Consider the following 23,078-nt stretch of genomic DNA (forward strand, 5'->3'; position numbering starts at 1 on the left):
GGCTTGAGTTCTAATTACAAAGTCCACTACACATCCTGGACACTTCTGACAACAGTGTTCTGATGGATGCTGCTACACAGCTTACATCACACTGAGAGTGGTGAGTATGTATAGAGGATAAAGGGCCAGATTTAGGTCCCAATCTGGGGCCTTTCTGACAGTCGTGTGTGCCCTCTGAGAGGTCATTTTAATATCATCAGACATAGTCGACCCCGTTTCAAATCCTCAAGTATTAAACATATTTGATATTTACGTCTTGAACAGCGATTAGGGGCGTGAGCAGAAACTAAAATGAGGGCGAGTTGAGCGGGAAACGGATGCTGCGGACTTTGCAGACAAAGTGAGAGGGACTTCCCCAGAAAATCTGAGATCCCCTCATTAGTTTGATTAAATAGTATCAAATGGATTAACTGTATTCTATACATGCGGATCCATGAACATTTTCTTTTTGCATTTGTGGTGTTCCACCAACAGTTTTTTTAAATCCCCCCCTTTCTTTTTTCTCTTTATGTGCATGTATGTTTGGAGTTAGTTCTCTTGTTAAGAACTGTTAAAAACCAGTAAACAAACTTTAGAGATTTAGGGATGAATGAGGAGTTTCTCATGAAAATGTCATCATGGTAAGACTTAAAACACTTGAGGGTTTAAGTAACAAAATCAAAAAGTACAAACATTTAAAAGCAACTAGAGCTGATTTGTCAGATTCTCAAATGTTCGGGTTTATTTGATCCACAGAACAAATCATTTTGGTTTGTGGACAAAACAAGACTTTTGAGAACATCATCATTTCTAGGTTTGAGAAACACTGACAAACACTTTCTCAAGTACTCGATTCATTGAGAAAATAATCCTAAAAACACCCCTAAAAGCAACTGAAAGCATTAACAGCTAAGACATGAAACATGACACAACAGTGAACCCCAAGAGACAAACAGAAAGTGCAGGGAGCAGGGAGATTATATACACAGGACCCAGGTGAAACTCATTAGACACAGGTGAATCCAATCAGGGGTGGAGCTCACAATCAGACCAGCAGAAAACTAACAAAGACGGTTAAACAAAGGTGCATAAATGGAGAAAAATACTAAATAAAACACTCAAACACACTAGGTAAGAATCTACAAAAGACAACCAACACAGATAACACAAGAAAGATCAAATACAACTGAATGTAAGACTGTTTTAACTTAATTTGTTACAGTTTAGATGTCAGTGGTTAAAACTGTATAAAAGTACAGCTGTCTACTCTGGACAACATCATTAATTATACTTAAAGCTACAGTGTGTAAGTTTTTATAGTTTTTGTTGTTGGTGTTATTATTCTGCCTCTGTTTGGAGTAAATAAACGGCCTCAAATTAAAAAGAGACATTTGTCTCTTTTTAATTTGACTTTTCAATGCTTTATCATTTGAGAAGGAATCTCTTTATTGATAGAAATGTTTAAGGCACAAAGTTGCATGTTGTAACTATCTTTTAAGGACAATATAGATACCTTGTTTGATCATGATGTCTTAAGGTTTGCGTCATTCTTCTGGACAAGTGTGGTTTGACGTAAAATCTCAGCCATGCTAATACCTTAGCTCGTTTAAAAGTGTGTAGAACAGGCTGCATCATGGGAGTTCTCTCATTGGTGGAGGTGGTAAACTGGTGTGAGTTGTAAGCATGAGTTAGAAAGGAAACAAGCCACAGTAGTTGTGTCTCCATTGCCCCCTCTCAAATACCCAGAACCATGGAAACGCAAAATGCTTTCGGCCATCTTCCTCAAAGCGGAGCCTCACATCATCCCGTTTTCCTCGTAAAATCTCGTCCCGCGAGACTAGACTTCATGGCAATTGTGGCTCATACACAAAACACCCTTCAATGGAAACACTTGCAAGTAGCAATTGTGTTTTTGTTTTGCGGAAAACAGTGATGGAAACTCTTGTTTTACAGTCGATCTACGTTCCTAGCCTCACCTATGGTCACGAGCTGTGGGTAGTGACTGAAAGAACGAGATCGTGGATACAAGCGGCCGAAATGTGCTAGGCTCTCCCTTAGAAGCTTGGTCATCTGGGAGGGGCTTAGAGTAGAACCGCTGCTCCTCCGCATCTAGAGGGCATCTGGTTAGGATGCCCTCCCGGACACCTCCCTGCTCAGGTGTTCCGGGCACGTACCACTGTGAGGAGGCCTTGGGGAAGACCCAGGACTTGCTGGAGGGACTATGTCTCTCGGCCGGCCTGGGAAACCCCTCGGGATTGCCCCGGAAGAGCTGGACGAAGTGGCCGGGGAGAGGGAAGTCTGGCCTTTTCTGCTCAAGCTGCTACCCCCTGAGACCCGACCTTGGATAAGCGGTAGAAGATGGATGAACGGATGGATGTAACGGAAACACAACTAGTGAAACAAGATAAAGTCACACGTGCAGAAACAGCCCACTCAGGCTAACCACAATGCACTTGCTGGTAAATTGTGGTAAACAACACTCGATTAAATATTTAACAAAGGAACGATTCACGACGCCTCTGTGTACTCAACTGCTCCATTTCTCTCTCAGAGAGGTAGCCGCGTCACGGCGGAGTACATCTAAGTGAGCAGTTGTAAACTTTGCAAAGACAGTTTGTTCTTTACTGACCTAAGGCCTAGAGCTAAACAAGAGAGAGGTCACTGAGGACTTGAGCCTGTTAGGATAGACTCAAATATCTGTCCTATATCTACTAGGTAGAAATAGAGAGAGCCATTTGAGAGCATTTTAACCTCCATTGGCATTGTTCTCCCTGCTGGGTTACCCCATAAAAATGATAAACCTAACAGTTATATTGTAGCAGCATACATCCCATCACACCACAAAAATGAGTCCGAGCCCCTACTGGCTTCTGCTCATTGCTGTTGTGCTAAAATTGCACCTGTTTGTCTTTGTTTTTCCCTTTTTTCCTCACTCGCTCTGGCAGCACAGTAAAAATTGAAATGTCAAATAAAATGTGACAGGATGCTAATATGTGGCTCCCAAAGGGCGTCCGAACACGTTCTTGTTGATATTGTAAATGTGTGCGTGTGTGTGTCGGGTATTCCTCACCATTTTTTAGCCCAAAAAAAGGGGGGAGGAAAAGGCAAGGGGTGTTGAGTGAGCGATTTAAGGGCGACGCAAATCCCGTTTCCAAAGCCTGCGTGAGTATCAGGAAAGACAGAATCATAAATACGGCATAAGGATTAGCATCTCTTGTGTTCGTTAACATCAACTGGCGACATTCAAGTCAGGCTAGCAGCTACTAACACATGAGTGATAACTATGAAACGTTCAAACAAAGCAAACCAGACACGTTCAGTATTGACAGAGAGACGGACATGTGTTGGACTGATTGATGGATAATTTGGCAGTAATCGTGATCCAATCCTTCATAAGTGTCGACTTGTCATGATCCATCATGTCATATGTGGTTTTACCCGTCTCTCGTGCCGTGTTTCCATCATGGTATGGCTCGGTTTGGTACAGTTTGGAGCGGTGAAGCCCTGGGTCAGGCTTGCGTTTCAACTGAGAACAGTATCTTTACTTGGTAGGAGTGGTGTGGGCTGTGCCCGATGGCCGTGTCAACGAGATACGTAGCGACATACGTAAACTACATCGAATGCGACACAGCGGACAACAATGGAGGAGATCCAGCTCGGATTGTCTCAGAAAAACAACAGTTGACTGTCTTGGGTGGAGCCGGTCTAGCTTCAACCGGATCATACCGTACCATTTTACTCTGGTACCCCAAAGAATTTCGGTGCTATTTTGGTAATAATTTCCAAATGGAAATGCAAGAAACATACATACCAAACTGTTTCACTCGGTGGATTATTAGGCTGCATTTACACTGCAGCCTTGTTTTCCATTTCACCGGTCAAAAGGGAGTTGGGATATTCGATCGTGGATATTTACTGTGACATTTTTAGATGACTGAAGCAAATGTACATATATCGGATTTATTTATAACTGAGTCTTGAAACTGATCTGACGATACCAGAATCCATGTGCTCTTCTTTCCTGCTTATACATTCATATATAATTTGTGCCACATGGGAGGAAAAAGATCAGAAATGGGTCACTGGCACTATCCAGTATAAATGCAGCAGCCTTAGTTCTCTGAGAGTTTGCAGAAGCAGCTTAACGCTGGCTGATGACACACACCTGTTCTTCATCATCACCTGCTCACCTGCAGCTCTTCAGCTGCTCAATGCTGTGGAGTTTCCTCACAGCGGTGTTTGTGTTGTGGCTTCAAAATTTTAACAACTCAGTGTCTTTTGGGTGTTGATGCTAACTGAAGGCTACATACATTATGTTCTTCCACACGCTTGATTTTCTTATGACCATCATGTTCATTTAGTGAGTGCTTCTTTCTTCTGCCCCTTTTTGTCCAAGATAACTTTCACTTACGATATCTGGCAGTTATTCAACCGTTAAGGAATTATGTTGCTGAGAAGCTGACGTCACAAGCGTGTGACACGCTGGTGAATCTTGTCTGTGATTGGACGGTTGTTCCGCTGACATCCTAAAGGCTACCGTAATGACAAGTATAGGCGCAAACCTATTTCTCTCGATCCATCCATATTCTACCGCTTTATCCTCCACGAGGGTCGCGTGGGGCACTGTGCTAAAAGTCAGTTTTTGTTTTTGTCACTCTCTCTTGCTTAGCATTACTCGCTCAATGTTGTCATGTCAACGTCGGTGAGAGACAGTGGACAGTGTCCACAACATTGCTAGTAATTAGGACTCCTCGTTTGTGCTGCATAGGCCTAGTCTGCGTACATCAAGCAATGCAGGGAATTAAACAGTAGGTGGCGTCGTGACAAACAAGGGAGACATTTACCTAAATATTAACTTTTTTAGTTAAAATTCAAGCACTTTCAGTGACAAAAAAAGCTATCAAGGGCCTTGAAAATGTGTATTCAAATTCACAAACTTTCAAGGATTTCAAGAACCCGTCAGAACCAAGCAAATAAAGCAAACAGCGGGAGACACAGAGACAAAAACTGGAGAACCCAGAAAAAACCCACAAACTCACAGTGAGAACACGCAAACTCCACGCAGAGAGACCCAGACCAGGACGCAGAGCAGCAACCTTCTCGCTGTGAGGACTGGGAATTCCCTTGAACTCCCAATATTTGCTAAACAACATTTTTCCTTTATCACGTTTTTGAAAATTCTGCAATACATAGCGTAGCAACTAAGTCCTGTACTGTGTCATTACTGGCTGCTGATTGTTTACTGGTAGGTATTGTTATACATGCTTATTTTCCATTTCCAACACAAGCACAGTAGAAAACTGTTTGCCCCTCACAATCAGCAACACCTGACTAAAACAACAGGTGACCTCAAATAATCTAGCATGACCCCCGGGGCCGGTGCGGTGTCAGCCTCAGGCAGAACCTAAGAAATTAAATACAACCCCCTAGTGGTTTGGGGGGGAAATCTCACAAATAGAAAGTGAGACATGGCTCCTATACAGAGTAATCAGTGGGATTTAAGAGTTATTATTTGTGGATCCAGTGGTCATAAAGAGCATCTCCCCACTCTCCCACTCGGCCTCTGAAAACACCACACACTCTGGCACTCTTCCAGTGTCGCGTGGAAAATGCAGGCTGCTGTTTTATTCAATAATTTATTCCATACAACACCTAATCCACTAATGAATTTGGGGAATACATCTCTATTTTCCCTCCAACGCTTTTTTTTTTGTATCATAAACAAAATAAATATGTGTTGAAATGCACCGCATGTCCTCACGGTCCTCATCAAGCAGCTCACACACACACACACACTCACAAAGACCATAGTAAAAGACATGAATGGGAATCCCACTCCCACAGGTCCAAATGGATGAATGTGAGAAGACTACGTATACATGTACGTCTGTGTGTGTGTGTGTGTGTGTGATGTACATGGAGATTTCTCTGAGATAATCCCGCGTACGCGGAGGTTTTGCTGCCACAAAAACCAAAGTCAAACTCCACTTAAGACTTGTCAGCTGAAGGTGGACCAGGCAGACAACGCTCTCCGGTGCTAATTAATCTCCTCAGCCAGGCGAGTCCCACAGCGAGGATAAATATACACGTATGTAAAAAAGAAAAAGAGTGATAGAGGGAAATAAAAGGCAGAGGTGGTGACTTATTTTCAGTTTGACCTCTGCTTCCTCTAAAGAGGAGGGTTTTCTGGTGTTGTGTGTGTGCACTCGTGTCTCTAATGTGTCTCGGTGGCAGGAGGTTGGTTGCCACTGATCATCTTCCTCCCGTCCCCTTTGGGGCCTCTCCCTTTGGGGCCTCTCATCACCTCCACCACACCAACGACTCCATCAGACTCAAGGTCGGTCGTGCGAGCGCTAACGCACACACACACACGGGTTTGAGTAGCTATTCTTGTCAGGACACGGCACTGATATACTTTCATTTGGACATATTCTAAACCATAACCAGTAAAGGTGTAATCTTATACTAGGGATGCACGATATCTGATATACCGACTGTGTGTGTGCTTGGGCCAATATAGTGTTGTAATGTTACAAATACAAATACTTTGTTACTGTATGTACAAAATTCACATATCTGTGCTTTACTTTATTTGCATTTCTAGCAACTTCTACATTTTCTAAATAAACTGTGAACTTTTACTCCAACTATCTTTGTTACTCGTTACTAACAAATAAATTAGAAGAAGAGTTGGTATTATGGTATGTCTTTATATAGAGCTTTTCTAGTCTTGATGAGCTGCTTTACACTAGAGTTTTGCCAATCACTCATTCACAAGTATTTGCTCAGGGACACATGTAGATTAGCAGAGCCAGGAATTGAACCCACGACCTTCCAGTTGTAAGACAACTCACCCTACCACTGAGCTACCATGGCTCAACCATTACCCCTGACTTTTCCTCCTAAAACTTATAAAACGTATACTTAGGTACAGTAAATGTCATACAATTTAAGACTTTTATTGAAGTAATATTATAAAAAAGTGACTTCAACTTCTACCAGTCATTTCCTGGTAAGATACTTTTACTCAAGTCAACGTAAAAAAAACACCATAATAGTTGTAGAGGACGCCAGCATAGAAGTCAAGGATGTTATTCAGCTTATTTAGTCTATACTGTTGTAGTCATTAGTCGTACCGGGCAGACTTTAACTTTAACCTCAACTTAAAGATAACTTAAACCCTGAAACCTGGTTTTTAGGTTACAAGGAATCTGCTTAAATGTCCTTAGAACATCAACATGTCCTCACAATGATGCTTTGAACCACAATTTGTCCTCACAACGCAATAAAAGACACATACTCTCTCTCTCATGACTAAAACCCCTCAAATTCTGCTCTCTTTTTTTATTCCTCACCTCCTGCTGAATGCCACCCAGCCTCACCTCTGCTCCCCTGCTCCTGCTCTCTCCTTCCTCCGTCCTTTTCCGGGGCTCCAGCTTGGCAGTTTGTGATGAATGGGACAACATTACTCTTGTCCTCTGTTGGCCTGTTTTAGCTGCTGCAGCTCATCTCCCCCTCCATATGTCAGTCTGTCTGTCTGTCTGTCTGTCTTTTTTGTCTTCCTCCTACCGTGTGTCTCTGTCTGGACCGCTTTCAAACATATGCTGCTACACAACCTCAAACTCTGATTAATTTGCTTTGGCCTGAGTACAAATGTACTTAAGATGCAGTAAAAAGTAGATGTGACTCATACCTACACAGTCATTTTTGTTAGATGTTGCAAAAGTCATCGTTTAGTTCAAAATTCACAATGAAAAGATTTAAAACGTGGATTTTTTAAGAGTTTATATCTTACGTGAACTAACGTGTATGTATTAATATTTTTTTTAATTTGCATAGAAGAACAAGCAAAATAATGACTTTAAAAATGAGGGTTAAATTACACCTGACTCATTATCTCGCACTATAAAACTTAAAGTTATACCACATCCACATTACACATCCATGTTCAGAGAGTGAAATGGAATAATATCCCTTGTAAAAGCCACTGTTTTAAACTATGTTTTGGAAAGAAAGAAATAAAAATAAAAAAAACAAGTGACAGAGCGAGGGTGCATCGCTATGAAGTGAAGGGATCACGTCTTCAAAAAAGAAAAGAAAAAGGTAAATAAAATATGCATCCTTTCTGTGCTCATTACTGATTTATGACTCTTGTTAAAAGAAAAGGTGGCGGCTGCTTTCTTACATGTCTGACTTTCAAATTCAGACGACACCGCTGTCAAGTGTTGTGCTCCACATTCTGTCCAATGAGAGACCAGGAGAGTGTGTGTAAGTGTGTGTGTGTGTGTGTTTGCCATCTTCCACATCCTGTTTGGTTGAGAGTCTCACACAAGAGCTCCTCACCTACGGTGCAACGAGCACTCGTCATGATCCTTTGATGCATAGTTCATCAGTCAGAAAGTTCAGTTGCTTAAGCCGCACGTGTGTGTGTGTGTGTGTGTGTGTGTGTGTGTGTGTGTGCTATAGAACAATAACAGAAGAGGGAGTAGACATATTGGTGCATTAAGCATAATGAGCGGTGGGATTTGCTTTAATAATATGAAATCGTTTGGCTGTTTATGCAGTAACTATTTAGAACAAGCGTACGCGCGCACACACACACACACACAGACACAGACACACACACTGGTTTGCCAAGCTATTCTTCTTAGGACACTACATTCATTCACTACAACAGCCTAAACCAGGGGTCTGCAACCTGTGGCTCTAGAGCCACATGTGGCTCTTCAGCCCCTCTGCAGTGGCTCCTATAGAGTAAAAAGTGTTTTAACATTTTGTGCGTCACATCCAATGTCGACGTCAAACACAATTTTAAAAAGCCTTGACAAATTTGTGTTTGAAATATGTGAATCTATTCACAATAAACAAAAACTACATACAATCCAAATATTGCTTAATTTATTTCAAAGTGGGTTCATTTTAATTTAATTAATTTGACTGTATAGGGCTGGCAAGATTATTAATAGATTACGAAATTTATCAACTATTTTGAGCATCAATGAGTCAGTTTGAGTGTTTTTTCAATGATTAAAACAGGTTTCACCTTCTTAAATGTGAATATTTTCTGGTTTCTTTGCTCCATATAACAAAGAAACCACATTTTATGGATCAAACAAGTTGATTAATTGACAAAGATAATCGACAGGTTAATGGATTATGACAGGAATTGTTAGTTGCAGCTCTAGAATGTTTTAATGGTGAAAAGGTTAGGAACACTGAGCTCAGGCTGAGCAGCAACAACAGTGTTTATTTACCATAAAGAAATAAAGTATAAAGATAAAGTAAAACTTCTTCTACAACTACAATTGCTCCATGAAAAAAAGGGAATTTGTCATTTCCAATCAGAATGATTTGAATGAGATAGAATAAGATTTACACGTATAAACGCAGTTAAGGTTATAAAGTGTTAAAAGAACTCTTACCTCTGAAAGAGAAAAAAAACTATCTCTATTTTAAAGTGTATTTTTGGCATTAAAAAAAAAAAAAGGTACAACATACAACTATGTGATTTTATTCCCTTATGGCTGTTGTCACTTCACATATTATTCAAATATTCAAAACAAGTGCGAAAACTCCCCCAGTGTCGCCCTTGAACTGCACCACAAGTCCCACAAGCAAAGCAGAGTTGACACACTGTTACAGTCATGTCGTTACAATGTAACAGGTCTAAAGTGATAACAAAGAAGTCAGACAAACAATACACAAGCAGCCCCCTCTGAAGCTGAAGCCCCGCTTAGTTTTTTTTCACCATCACCTTAAAGAGCAGGCAGAGAGGGAGGCCTCGAGGTGAGGGTCAGGGCTGAGGGGCCGAGCGTGCAGTGCGTGGGGGTTAATTGAGACGCGGACAGGAAACAAGGTGCTGGACAACAAAACCCCCGACAGGACGGCAGACACGAGGCCCGCTGGACAGACGATGGGGCGAATAGGAAAACCCGGACGACAGTGACACACATCGCCAGTCCCAGGAGCCACACACATGCCCACTTACCACCATGGTCCGTATCCACTCAAAGTGCCAGGAAGCCAACATATCCTCGAGGATATGGTTTTTATCACAGCTGTCCTCCCACGGGCCTGGTTTACGGTCCTTGTGGATAAATTACAGTGAGATTTTCTCTTTACAACCCACAGACATTGAGGTGAAAAGTTAGAACCTTTTACAACTGGGGGGGGTCGTGGTGTTGATTGTTGGTTGTTGATGTTTTCTGGCGACTATGACTAGACCAGCGATTCCCAAAGTGTGGGCCGTTTAAGGACATTCACCTTCAGTGTTGAGTCAACGTTATGATTCACTTCCTATCACATTTTCAGGAGCGACAAAAAGTAGCAATAATCGTGCAGAAGTCACAAAATGAAGTGTTTTTTTCTTTTCTTTTGGTTCATAAAAATGACCCATGAACCAACTGTGTTTATACAGTTGGTGGAAATTTATTTTTTTCCATCAGATTGAAAAAAAAAAGAGATATAAGAAACTCTGCAGTGCACATCCTTATAGCCTCTGTGTATAGTGTACGTTCAAACTGTGTTCTAAGGGTTAAATATGAATAAATATGTGTTTGATTTTCAGTAATTAAAACAAAGCCATGGCATTTAAATGATTCTTTTATCTGACCTAGTGTAGCAGGTAATAGCAAAATTGTGACATTTAATGTAATAAGTATCCAGTGTCAGCCGGTCAGTGTACAGGCCTAACATTTCAGGATTTGCACTCACTGCTAATTTGATCATTTTTAAGTCGTAAATTGTTGTTCATGTTCGTGGATAATTACGCACTTTCAAATATGACATGGAGTCCAGCTGTAATAACCACATATATATACAGATATACACACACACACATATATATATGTACATATGGGAATTATTGTTCCTAGTCTTGTGTGTAGATCAGAGTTATGATTTTCAGATTTTGGGCCCCGGCAGTTTGGGAATGGCTGAACTAGACTATAGATAGACAGCAAAGCTCTCTCACCAAATGCACTGCAGACATTATATATTAGATTTCACAGTGACAATGCACTTTTCCAGGCGTAAAATGAATACCAAACAGCTGCATTGGAGCATTTATTGTGCATTTAGGTTCTGGAAACTGGACCACGGACTGTAAATAAAAGTGGACGTAGTGCCATCATGAAGCCTTGAGTTTTAGGCACCAGCTGTCAATCACACAGGTTTCCAATCATGTGTGCCAAGCTTTATTGTCTATTTCCTTCAATAGAATTCAACATCGTGTTCAGTTAAAGACGTGAAACGAGTCATTAAGACCAACTAACGGCCACTTCTATATACAGTCGATGAACTGCACAGATTTGAGGTTTGTATATTTGCTCAATCGGATAATAATATGCAGAGGAGAATCCAGTGATCATCTACAATGACAATGTTGAGTGTAATATAAACAGTCGTTGCAGGTACGTGGACCAAAACTAGGGGGGAAAAAGACCCACACAAAAACCCACCAAAGTTTCATTTAAATAACAAAAGCCAGAGTTAAAGTAGAAGTGTCAGGAGAAAAGCAGAGAGTCTGAGACTGAAGGAGAAATGACAGGGAAGCCAAAGACAAAGAAAGAGATGTGTATCTGGGGGGAATAGAAAAATGTGAGGGATGATCCACCTGATGTGTGTGTGTGCAAAAACAAAAAAAGGAGGAAAGACAAATAAACAATGCAGTGTATTTTGCACAGAGAGACAATACTCCTGCATGCCTCTTTCACCCTCCTCCTTTGTTTCCATTCCTCCCTCTATTAGCCAAACATGATTAAAATGCAGTTCCTACCAGCGTCTCTACTGAACTACGGAGAGAAAACACACACACACACACACACACACACACACACACAGTGAGACGGGGAGGGGAAAATGAGGCGGAAAAGTCAAAAGCATCTTTTACAGCGTGACGCTTTTCATCCTTCACAGGCGGCGAGAAGAAAAGAACACAGACGTTCAAAACTTTCCTTTCTCTTCCCGCCGCTTCCCTTCTCTCAGCAGAAACCCCATACCAGAGGACAACCCCTCTGCAATCACAAGCTCAATGGTCGGTCTCCTCACAACAACATTTCAGTCCCCACAAAAGAACATTGTTTTAATTCCCAGTGCTCTTTTTAGTCCAATTACATTAAGGCAAGTTGGTATCTGAGCGATCGTGACTGGGGCCGAGCGAGAGGAGCAGCCGGGGCTTCGGGAAGAGCTCCGCTCGCTGACTGGAGATAAAGTCACAAAACCGCTGCAGCCATATTCACACTGAGCTTAAAGTACGAGTCTTATTTAACATTTCATGGAGCAGAGAGCCACGCGGCACTTGAGGCACTTAGCTAATGGTACACAGACGACAGCGAGCACAGAAGCTGTGACACAGACGGGGAGAGAAAGTCAACAGAGAGACACTGTGAGGCCTGCAGGATGACAACTGGATATCCCTGTGTGTGTGTGTGTGTGTGTGTGTGTGTGTGTGCAGACCCCCTGCTGTTACATGTATATACTGGACAGAGACCCAAGGATTGTGTGTACATCAGTAAAACCTGCAGGGGAAACTAGCGGCGGGTGGATCGACTGTCAGGATAAAGAGATGTAGTGGAGTAAGGCGGCGAAGCATCAGTTTAAAACACACAGTGGAGTCATCAGCAGGACCTTAAAATGATTCAAAATAAGAATAAGAATAACAAATCTGGACCAGCGTTTGGGTGAAAACATGATGACCCAGACCCAGGACTTTTTAAGGACTTTCCAGGTTCTAATTCCCTCAAATTCAAGGACCGAATGTGCTGACACTGCTTAAGATGGGAGGACAGCTTGTAAAGGCCCTGGTATACGTCCACTCACATGCCGCGCGGCACATGTCGCGGAATCTAACATCAACGGCGGAGAGAGACAGTGGACAGTGACATGTGAATCAATGTTTGTCCTGCGTGGGCCTGGTCGACGTATGTCAAGCAACGCAGGGCATGAAACAGTAGGTGGCGTCGTAGCAAACAAAGGAGACATTTCCCTGAATATCAACTTAACTTCTTTCTTGCACAAAATTCAAGCACTTTCAATAGCTCCATGTCTATTCTGGGTGATTGTATTTCAGATTGACTGTATTATGATTGACTTCGCACGGACAGAACCACAGACGCAGATAAAACAGTCAGAATCATGACACATATTAGGGTTTTTTTCTGTGATGTCCACATTAGCCACGTCTGGTCTCATGTGGTCAGGAGGAGACACGGGCAGCATTTTAATGGCAGGTGTGAACCGTCGTACTTAGCGCTATCCTCATGCGAATGGATCACTGAGGATCGATGCTAATGAAAGGTCTGAACGGGGCCATTATCGCTAATTACACCATTAAAAGAAGGTCAAAAACACTGGGAGAATAATTATCTCAAGTTTTGACTCAAACTTAAAGACAAAAAAAAAAATGAGATCCCGTTGAGATTTGTGTTTATAAAAAAATAACTTGATTTAAGCAATAATAATAATAATGTCGTCAACTTTTTATCCACTGCTATCTGCTGTGCACACGAGGGAGGGAGGGGAGAAGGAAATGAGTGAGACGAGGAGGCCACTGCTGCAGGTCCGTGTGTGTGTGTGTGTGTGTGTGTGTGTGTGAGATAGAGATATATAGACATAGAGAGAGAAAGAGAGAGGGAGTGCACTGAGCAGAAAGCCCGTGAGCAGGACATGATTGCAATGTGTATCTTATCGGTGTCAGGTCCTCCTGAGGCTAGTGGAGCCTAGCTGAGCGGAGCACGAGCGCTTCAGTGACCAGTCAACCGTGTGAGGGTAATCTCCTCACTCTTTCAGCCTCTCTCTCTTTCTCTCTCCCCTTCACACACACACACACACTCTCCCCTTTTTCCAGTAAGCTCCCCCTCTGGGAGGCATCTGAGCCACTACACACACAAGCGGGACGCTCATACTAACATATTCAAGCGCAGAAACAGTTGCACCCATGCAGGGGCCTGAGGTGATTGCCTCATGCCAGCTCTGGACAGTTCCACACACACAGGTGAGGAGATACATCACAGGCTACATTGCACAGTGAAGCCCCTGCAGCCACAGTAAGCCTGTAAATATAGGACTGAGTTGCTGCTGCTGCTGCTGCTGCTGCTGCTGCTGCTGCTGCTGCTGCTGCTGCTACCTGCACCACACAGCGTCTCAGTGTCACTTCAAGCTGCACTGGGAGGGAGTGAAAAGGCACAAAGGCACTGGAACACAGAATTTAATTCAAAGAGTAAAAGAAAAATATAAATGTTATGCACTTCATCTCACTTTATGCAGAGGTGATATCAGAGGAAAACATGAACTCTGTCAACTACCTGTGCTGTAACTGCACCGTAACACACCCATCTGCTGTTTTTTTTACATTCACATTGTTTTATAGTACAGTATAACATGCTGCTGACCGTCTTCTGCACTTACTGTAACCTATATACCATCATACCTGCCGCTGCTACTGTCACTGGTCATCACTCTACAGTTCACTGTATTTATTCATCCTATTTTTATTCTATGTATTTTGTATCTGTCAAATTTAAATATTTGTCATTTATTCCATCTTTTTTTGAATATTCTGAAAATACATTTGATTCACTGCAGCTAAACACACCTGATTAATCTGATGGAAAATATGTCTATTTTTATTCATCTCTGATATCTGTCGCATGTTCCTAAAGGTAAACAGCAATTTATAAGACCAGGAATAAATCTCTCTATCTATCTCTCTATCTATCTATCTATCTATCTATCTATCTATCTATCTATCTATCTATCTATCTATCTATCTATCTATCTATCTATCTCTATCTATCTATCTATCTATCTATCTATCTATCTAGGTGCATAAAATGTTTCTTTACTAATCCAACTTGTATAATATTGTGCATGATGCTCATGACTTAAATGTTAAAAAATACCTTTATCTTATATCGGAAGTCAAAAATGTCTGCCACAAAACAAACACTATACGAGTGAAACTCCATTCCTGGTTTTATAAATTGCTCTTTACCTTTAGGAACATGCGACAGATATCAGATTAATGAAGTGTGTTTAGCTGCAGTGAATCAAATGTATTTCAGAACATTCAAAAAAAGATGGAATAAATTATAAATATTTCAATTTGGCGGAGGTAAAACCAATTCTTTGATTAATGTACATTAAAACACATTACTGTTATCTGAATCTACAGTATGGAAAACATCATCATCATAATATAAACATCTTTCCCGCAGAATTTGAATATAAATATAAATGTTCATCCTGAGTGTGCATTTTTCTTGGCTTACCATCTTCCATCTATGTGTTGCACTAATGTTCTGCACCTGCAACTATTGCCACTATGTTTAAAATTAGTTTTATGGAAAATTGAGGTTAAAAACTGGGGCATTTTTTTCTTCTTTTTTTTGATGCACGTGTGACTTTGTGTGTGTGTGTGTGTGTGTGTGTGTGATGGAAATCAAACTGCAGTCCATATACTGAAGGTCACACAATAATGTGTAGAAGTGGGGGGGAGCAGCAGCAGGAGAAGAGTGTAAAGAGTGAAAGTGTCCAACATTCCTTCACCTGTCATGCGCCCGCCTGCCTGCTCGGCTTTTAACAACTGCCCCGTCCCCATCAATTAGTCTAGATGCTGGACTTTCATTGAGATTAAGTGACTAATATCAGCGCTCGCTCACAAGAAAGAGACTTTTCGCGTCTGCCCAACAATCTGTTAAGTCGAAACACATGTGGTGAGCCACGGCAAAAAAAGCCTGCAAGGGGTCCTTTCCCTGCAATGAGAAACAGGTGCTCTACTTTTTGGCCATGTAATACCCCATTTAGCCTCTGGAGCAAAGGTTATCCAGCTAATAGCTGCCTTGTGGTGCACTGGGAAGAGCTGTGCACATGGTCAGAGTAAACATCTGGGATGGATTGTATGTACTTGCAACATATGCTTCAAGTTCAATTAAAATGAGGACTTGGCACATTTATTAATCCTTTCTTTTTCCTTTTTTTTTACCTCGCTGTGCCATAAAAGAGGCCTCTCCTGACCCATCCTTAATACTTATACAATCTTAAGTTACCTCATATCCACATCTAATGTCAAGGACAAATTTGTTAAGGCTTAAAAACACTGTTCTCCAACACCAGATTGAAAGGAGAAAAAAATGGAAAGAAAGAAAAATAATAAAACAGCGTGAATTCTGAGGTTAAAGACAGAATTTTGAGAAAAAAGTCAAGAGTTCTGACTTTAATCTCAGACTTTTCTAACTTTTATCTCAGAATTGCGACGTTAATCTCTAGAATTAGAACTTTAATGTCAGATTTTTCTGACTTTTATCTCAGAATTCTGACTTTAATCTCTAGAATTCTGACTTTAATCTCTAGAATTCTGACTTTAATCTCAGATTTTTCTGACTTTTATCTCAGAATTGCGACGTTAATCTCTAGAACTAGAACTTTAATCTCAGACTTTTATGATTTATTTTCTCAGAATTCTAACTTTAATCTCAGACTTTTTTTTTTTTTCACTTTCTTCCAAAAATCTTTTTACATTTTACAAAAAAGAGGGCACGATTGAGGGACTGGTAGAAGAAGAGTGGGGGGAGGAGAGAGAGAGAGAGAGAGATGTAGGTGAATAAAAAGAAAAATGCCCCCTCCCCTTTCAACTTTCCCCACATCTCAAATGAAATGCTAACAGCTGAGAGGAGCAATAGATCAAAATGTGTGAAGCCAGAGTTGGTAAATTGTAGCCTTTGTGGCAGCTTTACTATCCAGCATCCCAGTGCGGTGTGAGCGCACAGAGCAAGGCCTTCTGATGTGGAATAATCAGTTTGGCACGAAATCTGACTGACTGTGGCTGCACGAGCTGCAGCCGCGGCACCTTATTTAAATATGAAAGTGCAGAAAAAAAATGTATTTCATATAATCTGCAGCTTTACAAATGCTATGTACTTTTCCTTTTTTTGTCACTGGGAAATGCACTGATGTGAGGGGCAAGCATAAAGAAAGGGTTAAGAAAATGGTTCAAGGTTCTGTGTCTGGTGCACATCTTCACTCAGCGCTCCCTCCTCCTCCTCCTCCTCCTCCTCCTCCCTCCTCCTCCTCCTGTACATTTCAGCCTTGGAACTCCACAGCCATGAAACTTCTCTCTCTCGTCTCTGTGGGAGAGGATGTGATGCTCACGTATCTTTGTGCGCTCATCCTTGTTGACTGATTCCCTGACTGGCTGGCTGACTTACTGGCGGGATGACTATTTGACCATCTGTACTTTGATGCCTACTTGCACATTTGACCCTTTAACAGAGAAAAGGCTTCGGAGAAGTCGTACAGTTGCATGAGTATAGGTTCACTGCGACCTGCATGCAGAAAATAATTCATACTTGATCAAATTTCCTGGTCAAAGGCCCCAAAACAATTACTGCTACTGTTTGCAAACCAGATTGTTGACACATGATGGTGCCACATCATGTGTCTAGCTCATTTAAAAAGAATTACGAAAAAATTCAAAATGGCCGACTTCCTGTTGAGTTGAGCCCATGGTAATGGTCGACTTTTGTTCGTCTTGGTCTACAACATCTTCCTACCAAGTTTCGGGAAATTCGGTACAACTAAATTTTGCCTCTGTTTTCACGCTTTAGAGCCCTTGAGCAATGCACGAGTCCGGGAACTATGCCAATATCGCACGGATATAATAATAATCTGAAGTTACAGGTGGCTCAGTCTGAAATCAAGTAAATTATAACATATTTATATATATATATATATATATATATATATATATATATATATATATATATATATATATATATATATACATATACATATATATACATATATATATATATACATATATACATAGAGAGATATATATATACACATATATATACATATATGTATATATTATTTTATCACCTTGATGTGTCACTGTGTTGACAAAGGACGGGGAGGTCCACGGGCCCCCAGTTTGACACCTCTGACAGAAATTAGACAGAAATCATTCTGTGCTTCACCAAAACCCAGATGCTAAAGGTGGATAAACGTCGCCTACACACACACACACCATCCAAAGGCATTTGTCTCAGCCGCTCTTCCGACGGTGCAAACACAGAGCGGCAGTAAAGCAGCCACCTGTTGTTCACGCGATAGTGTCTGGACAAGCACAGATGCTGTTTTACTGGGACATAAAGGAGCAGTGAATGGACCTAAATACCTAACTAAGCATTTATATGGGTGTCTGTTCTCAGGTAACTGACAATGTTAGTGACATAAATTCAACATAACGTTATATGAAGGAGGGAAAGAGAAAAAAAAAAAGTACAGTAAAAGACTGACACAATGGGGGGAGAAAAAAGAAGGTAAGGAATGTGCTAGAGAGAAAACTTTTTTTCTTTTTTTCCGAAGGTTAAAAGGTTGTACAATCTTTGTACATGTGTTTGTGCCTCAGGCAGCAGGAATAACTGAAGGCAGGAGGAGGAGGAGGAGGGAGGAGAGAGTCATTTTGTGTTTGTGTTTCCGGTCTGTGAAGCAGTGTCAACCCTTCCTCAGGCAGTGTGTGTGTGTGTGTGTGTGTGTGTGTGTGTGTGTGTGTGTGTGTGTGACACGACACATAATTACCTTGTCATCTTTGTCAAAATCCTCATCCTCGTCCTCCAGCAGGTCCTCCACCGCTTGCTGACAGTTGTGACACAAGAAGGGGGGGGGGAGAGAAAGGGAGATGGTAAATAAAAATGTTTATGCACAGATAAAACATGAGATAACGCGGAGTTAACGTCGTCAGAGCAGTCAAAGAGGCGAGTTAAAGTTTGTCTGTGAGGAGAGTGTGGAGACATCGCGCAGCTGTGTGCAAACATGTCACAGGCTTCAAAAAACGGTTTTTGAATTCATTTTTAGAAACCTTCTTTTGTTGGATTGTGTTGAAACCTCTGGAAATAAACGCTCCCGCTTTGAATTTCCGACGACGCTGAGGATTGAAGTCTATTCACGCACTCAAATCACGCCGCACAAAGGCATTTAAATCTACCAATCGGCGTGACAAGGCATCACAACTCTTCTTCTCATTGTGCTCGAGTCTCCTCTGACCTCTTCCTTAACCTCCACCTCTGGATTTCTATGCGCTCATCCATCTATCATCTCTGTGGCCTCTCTCGCAGAGCGATGCACCACCAGAGAGGGAAAAGAAAAGGAGAAAGAAAGAGCGCTTTTGCAGAACAGACAAGTCACAAAGAACAGCAACTATGTGCTTCAGTGGTCCACAACCGATGAAACGGGAGCTGCCGCGTGTGCAGCCCTGAAGCCCCCAAGACGCCGCGAAAACACACTGTGCGGAGAAAAACTGTTTCACAACCACAGACGCACACAGGGATAAATATACTGCACAACAAAACAATGGCATGTGAGACGTAGCCTTTGAAACGCAGTAGAGACGAGGCTTTATGGGAAAATGTAAACGGTCATATTCTGTATATCTCAGGTCATGAGCTTTTTTTTAAGGCCAAATTTATAGTCTCACATTCACAAAACATGAGTCCGGGTTCTGTGTAGCAGAACAATGGATAAAGAGAACATAAAGAGAAAGTGAGCAGATGTTGAAGTGACCTTCATAGCTGCGCCGCGTCACCACTTGACTTTGTTAACTCTTTCATTTGCTGTTTTCAGGCTGCTGAATCCTTGACACCGAGCGCATCACTGCAGTTACGCAGCGAGAACAATTCCAACGGTTTCTGAAAGCTGAGAAGTTGCACGTCAAAGCCGACGTGTGGTCATTGCGGTCATTTCACTCGGGCTGTTGCAGGAAGCCGGCGAATCAGCGTCTTTGTCACTGGAGAGGAGAGCGTTTGCTTGTTTTTGGACATAAAAACAAAGACTTTTCTTTCATTTTAAATTGTCAATACTCTATTTTAATGTGCTCACAGGACATTTTCTGGCCCTTTTATAGTTAAAATAAGTCCAGAAACATAGACATTTTGAGGCCTAGGTGTTAAGGGTTCATATTCTGTGTGCACATATGTAAAAAATATTATGTGATTCCAAAGAAAAGTTTATTTCATGTGTGGCATTTTTTACGGCATTTCAAAGCAGGACATGGGGATTCATTTTCATTTTAAAGGATAATTAAATATATAAATATTTATCTCGGCCCCTGAAGTACTCACATCCACTTGGGTCAGCGCTTTGAAAGTGATAACTACTGACTGTGTCTTTGTGAACACTCCCCACGCGAGGGTCCACACACACACGGTGACGCCACGGATCGCCGTGTTCAACCCTCACATGCTGTGTTTGTGTCAGTCACACGCCAAAGCCACAAGGTCACATCGTCACGCCCCCATATTTACATGAATATCATAAGCCGTACAGTTATCAACCTCAGCGCTCGTCTGCTCTCGCTGTCGTATTGGGTTACCAGCGTCACCCCCGTCACCCCCCACCCCAAACCCACCAGAACCTTTGTTCAGCCTCAGCATCACCGCAAGCCCCTAACCACGTCCAGAACTGCACAAACTAGTTTGGCGGAATCAAAAAAAATCATTACTTAACAAGACAATGGCTTTTGTCCTTTTTGTTTTTCATCGGAATAAGGGGGGAAACTTTGTGGCGGCTGACATAAGCCTCTTATGTAAATGCAGCTTCCCACACAAACAAAGAAGAGTTCAGATCAGCACAGTTGAAAGGGTAGAGTCAATACTGTGCATGTGTGTCGCAGTTTTTTGGTTTTTTTTTATTTCTAAAGTTGTTGCCTGTGTGACTGGATCGCAGCTCTGGGAATTTGTGTTGAAAAAGTTCAAAAAGTTCAAAGTTGAATGTTGGGAACTTTTGATGTAAATACAGTTGAATATGAAGGTTTTCACAGGTACGCAACTTACTGCAGGGCTATTGAGGCCACGCCCCCTATGTGCACCTTGCATCACACAGATGATTTCTACAAACTTGAGCTATTAAAGCCCCACATTTGAGCCCAAGGACTAAATAAAGTCAAGTCTTTTGTAAAGTGCATCATTAATCTGTGCATTATATTAGTATTTTTTACTCTTTTCTTTTTATCTTATTCTACAGAAGAATGCCACGTATGCCATACCATACTGACCAACAGTATGTGTACAATATGTTTTACTATAATAATAATTAAAAAAATACATTATCTTATATTTATCATATTATTTTATATGTTATTGTGATTGAATGTTTTGATTCCATTTCATTTCTGTCTGTTTTTTGTTATTTACAGATTCATTTTGCTTCATAAATATGTTATAACACTATAAACAGTATCAGACTAAACACTTTACTTTGAAATGTAAATATTAAATATTGTTTAACTGCAACATCACGATGGATTATCAAGATATCATTTTCATTTCACTAAACAGTTAATTAAACTAAACTGTTGGACTTTTTTCACTTCACCGGCCCCCGGCCCCCGGCCCCCGACCCCCCCTGCTGGCCAGACTAGAAGTTCACTGGGCCCTCGGTCATTTTCAGTTTGAAAAATTTCTTCATTGATACCAAGCACTTCACAGAGAGGGAAGTGTATCTCATTCTCACGTGATACTGTAAGACAGAAAATCCTCTTAAAAACAAATGAACTATAACTGCTTATAAAGTCATCACGGTTCCTCCCCCAAAATCCTTTTCACCCGTGCCAAAACACAAACACAACGGATTCTTCCAAACAGAGGCTTTGCCACAACGCGGCTGGCACCAACTTTAAACAAAGCTTGAGCATGCGCTCGCTGGGGAAGCATGACCTAGAGAGACAGAGAGAGTGATAGAGTCGTTTGTCTCCCTCCGCTCTCCGCTCTGCTCGCCCTCCCTCCCATCGCCCGTGGTTATGGAGAGAAGTCGTGTTTCCCGCGATGAGACACTGTGTAAAATTAATAAATAAAGAGACGCGGAACGTGTCGTCTGCCCTGAAGATTGCCGCGGCTAAACGTGCGCGCTGAAAACGACTGCCTCACAGAGGGAGGATATAAATGACCTCAGTGCAACATCTCTCTGTCTTTCTCTCCTCTTCCATCTACACCTCTATATTTGCTGTATGATATCATTGCTCTGCTTATCCCCCTCCCCTCCATTATCATGTTGTTTGAATTACTATCATTACAAGACTGCAGCATCAAAGCCTCTGCCTTCAACGGGATCACGTCGCGCCGATGTTGCCCGCAGAGCAGCTCCTGACAATTCAGTATCTACTGAGGTGGGGATTAACATATTCAGACCTATTCAAATAATACAGGGATGATTTAAGCTACTACAGATTACACCGTGGCCCCATAAACACACACAAAGATAGTGATAATAATATAAAAGACGGGCAAAGAATATAAGTGGGTACAATGACATTGAGAGTTTGTATGAATGCGTCTGTTTGGCCTTGAGAGCAAAAAAAGAAAGAAGCTGATTTGCAAGAATTAAGTTTTTTGCTGTTTCGGCTCTGATCCCTGCACAAACAAAAAAAGTTAAGCTTTTATATATTTTTCCTTATTTCTTATTTTTTAATAAATCATTTTATGTGTCACACTCGTTTTTCCTGATTGGAGTTTATCGTTTGTAAATAAATTTGACCTTTGACCTATACATGAAAGGTATTTAATGACGTAAAGGTCCAGATTGCATGACTGTAATGGTGAGACGGCTTTATTGATTACATGAAGTGCACGTCATCTCTTTTATCACTATGATCTTAAACTGTTTTACTTTCAGATCTCCCAAATTGTTATGATTCAAACATCTTTATTTCATTTTTTTTTTTTTTTTTAATTTTAAGGCTTTTGTTTGTTAACATTGTTATTGCTTTTACTCTCTTGTCTCTCCACGTTCTTTCTACACGATATCATTGAGAATTACAGAAGAATTGAGAAGTAACCACTAAGTACACACTGTTGTACTGGTTTGTCCATTTAGGCTTCTGTAGAAAACATGGTGGCACAAGATGGCCCGTGTCATACACCTCTTAGGATAAAAATGTTGTTTTGAGGACTCTGTGGGGGTCAAAAACAAGCTTCCATGTCCTCCAAAACTAAAACGACTTCATTAAATGGGGGCGGGATTACATCAGCACAACTTCCTGCTCATTTGTCAACACCTCGGACGTCACAGGATCTTCAAAATTCACCATGACAGCTGACCATAGACAC

General features: G+C 41.4%; 1 protein-coding gene across 11 annotated transcripts in view; it reads right to left on the minus strand.

The window, feature by feature from the left end:
- mctp1a (multiple C2 domains, transmembrane 1a) overlaps nucleotides 1–23,078 on the minus strand; it is a 172,217-nt gene that overhangs the window by 18,480 nt on the left and 130,659 nt on the right. For 8 of the 11 annotated variants that reach the window (XM_044025870.1, XM_044025862.1, XM_044025864.1 and 5 more), the window contains 2 exons: nucleotides 18,559–18,615; nucleotides 9,968–10,066 (listed from right to left, as the gene is read on the minus strand). In XM_044025870.1, coding sequence (XP_043881805.1) covers nucleotides 9,968–10,066; nucleotides 18,559–18,615 — 156 coding nt within the window. The remainder of the gene's footprint in view (nucleotides 1–9,967; nucleotides 10,067–18,558; nucleotides 18,616–23,078) is intronic. The other 3 variants (XM_044025865.1, XM_044025863.1, XM_044025868.1) reach the window with 1 other exon arrangement.

The sequence above is a fragment of the Solea senegalensis genome, linkage group LG5 (assembly GCF_019176455.1).
Source record: "Solea senegalensis isolate Sse05_10M linkage group LG5, IFAPA_SoseM_1, whole genome shotgun sequence".
NCBI lineage: Eukaryota > Metazoa > Chordata > Actinopteri > Pleuronectiformes > Soleidae > Solea > Solea senegalensis.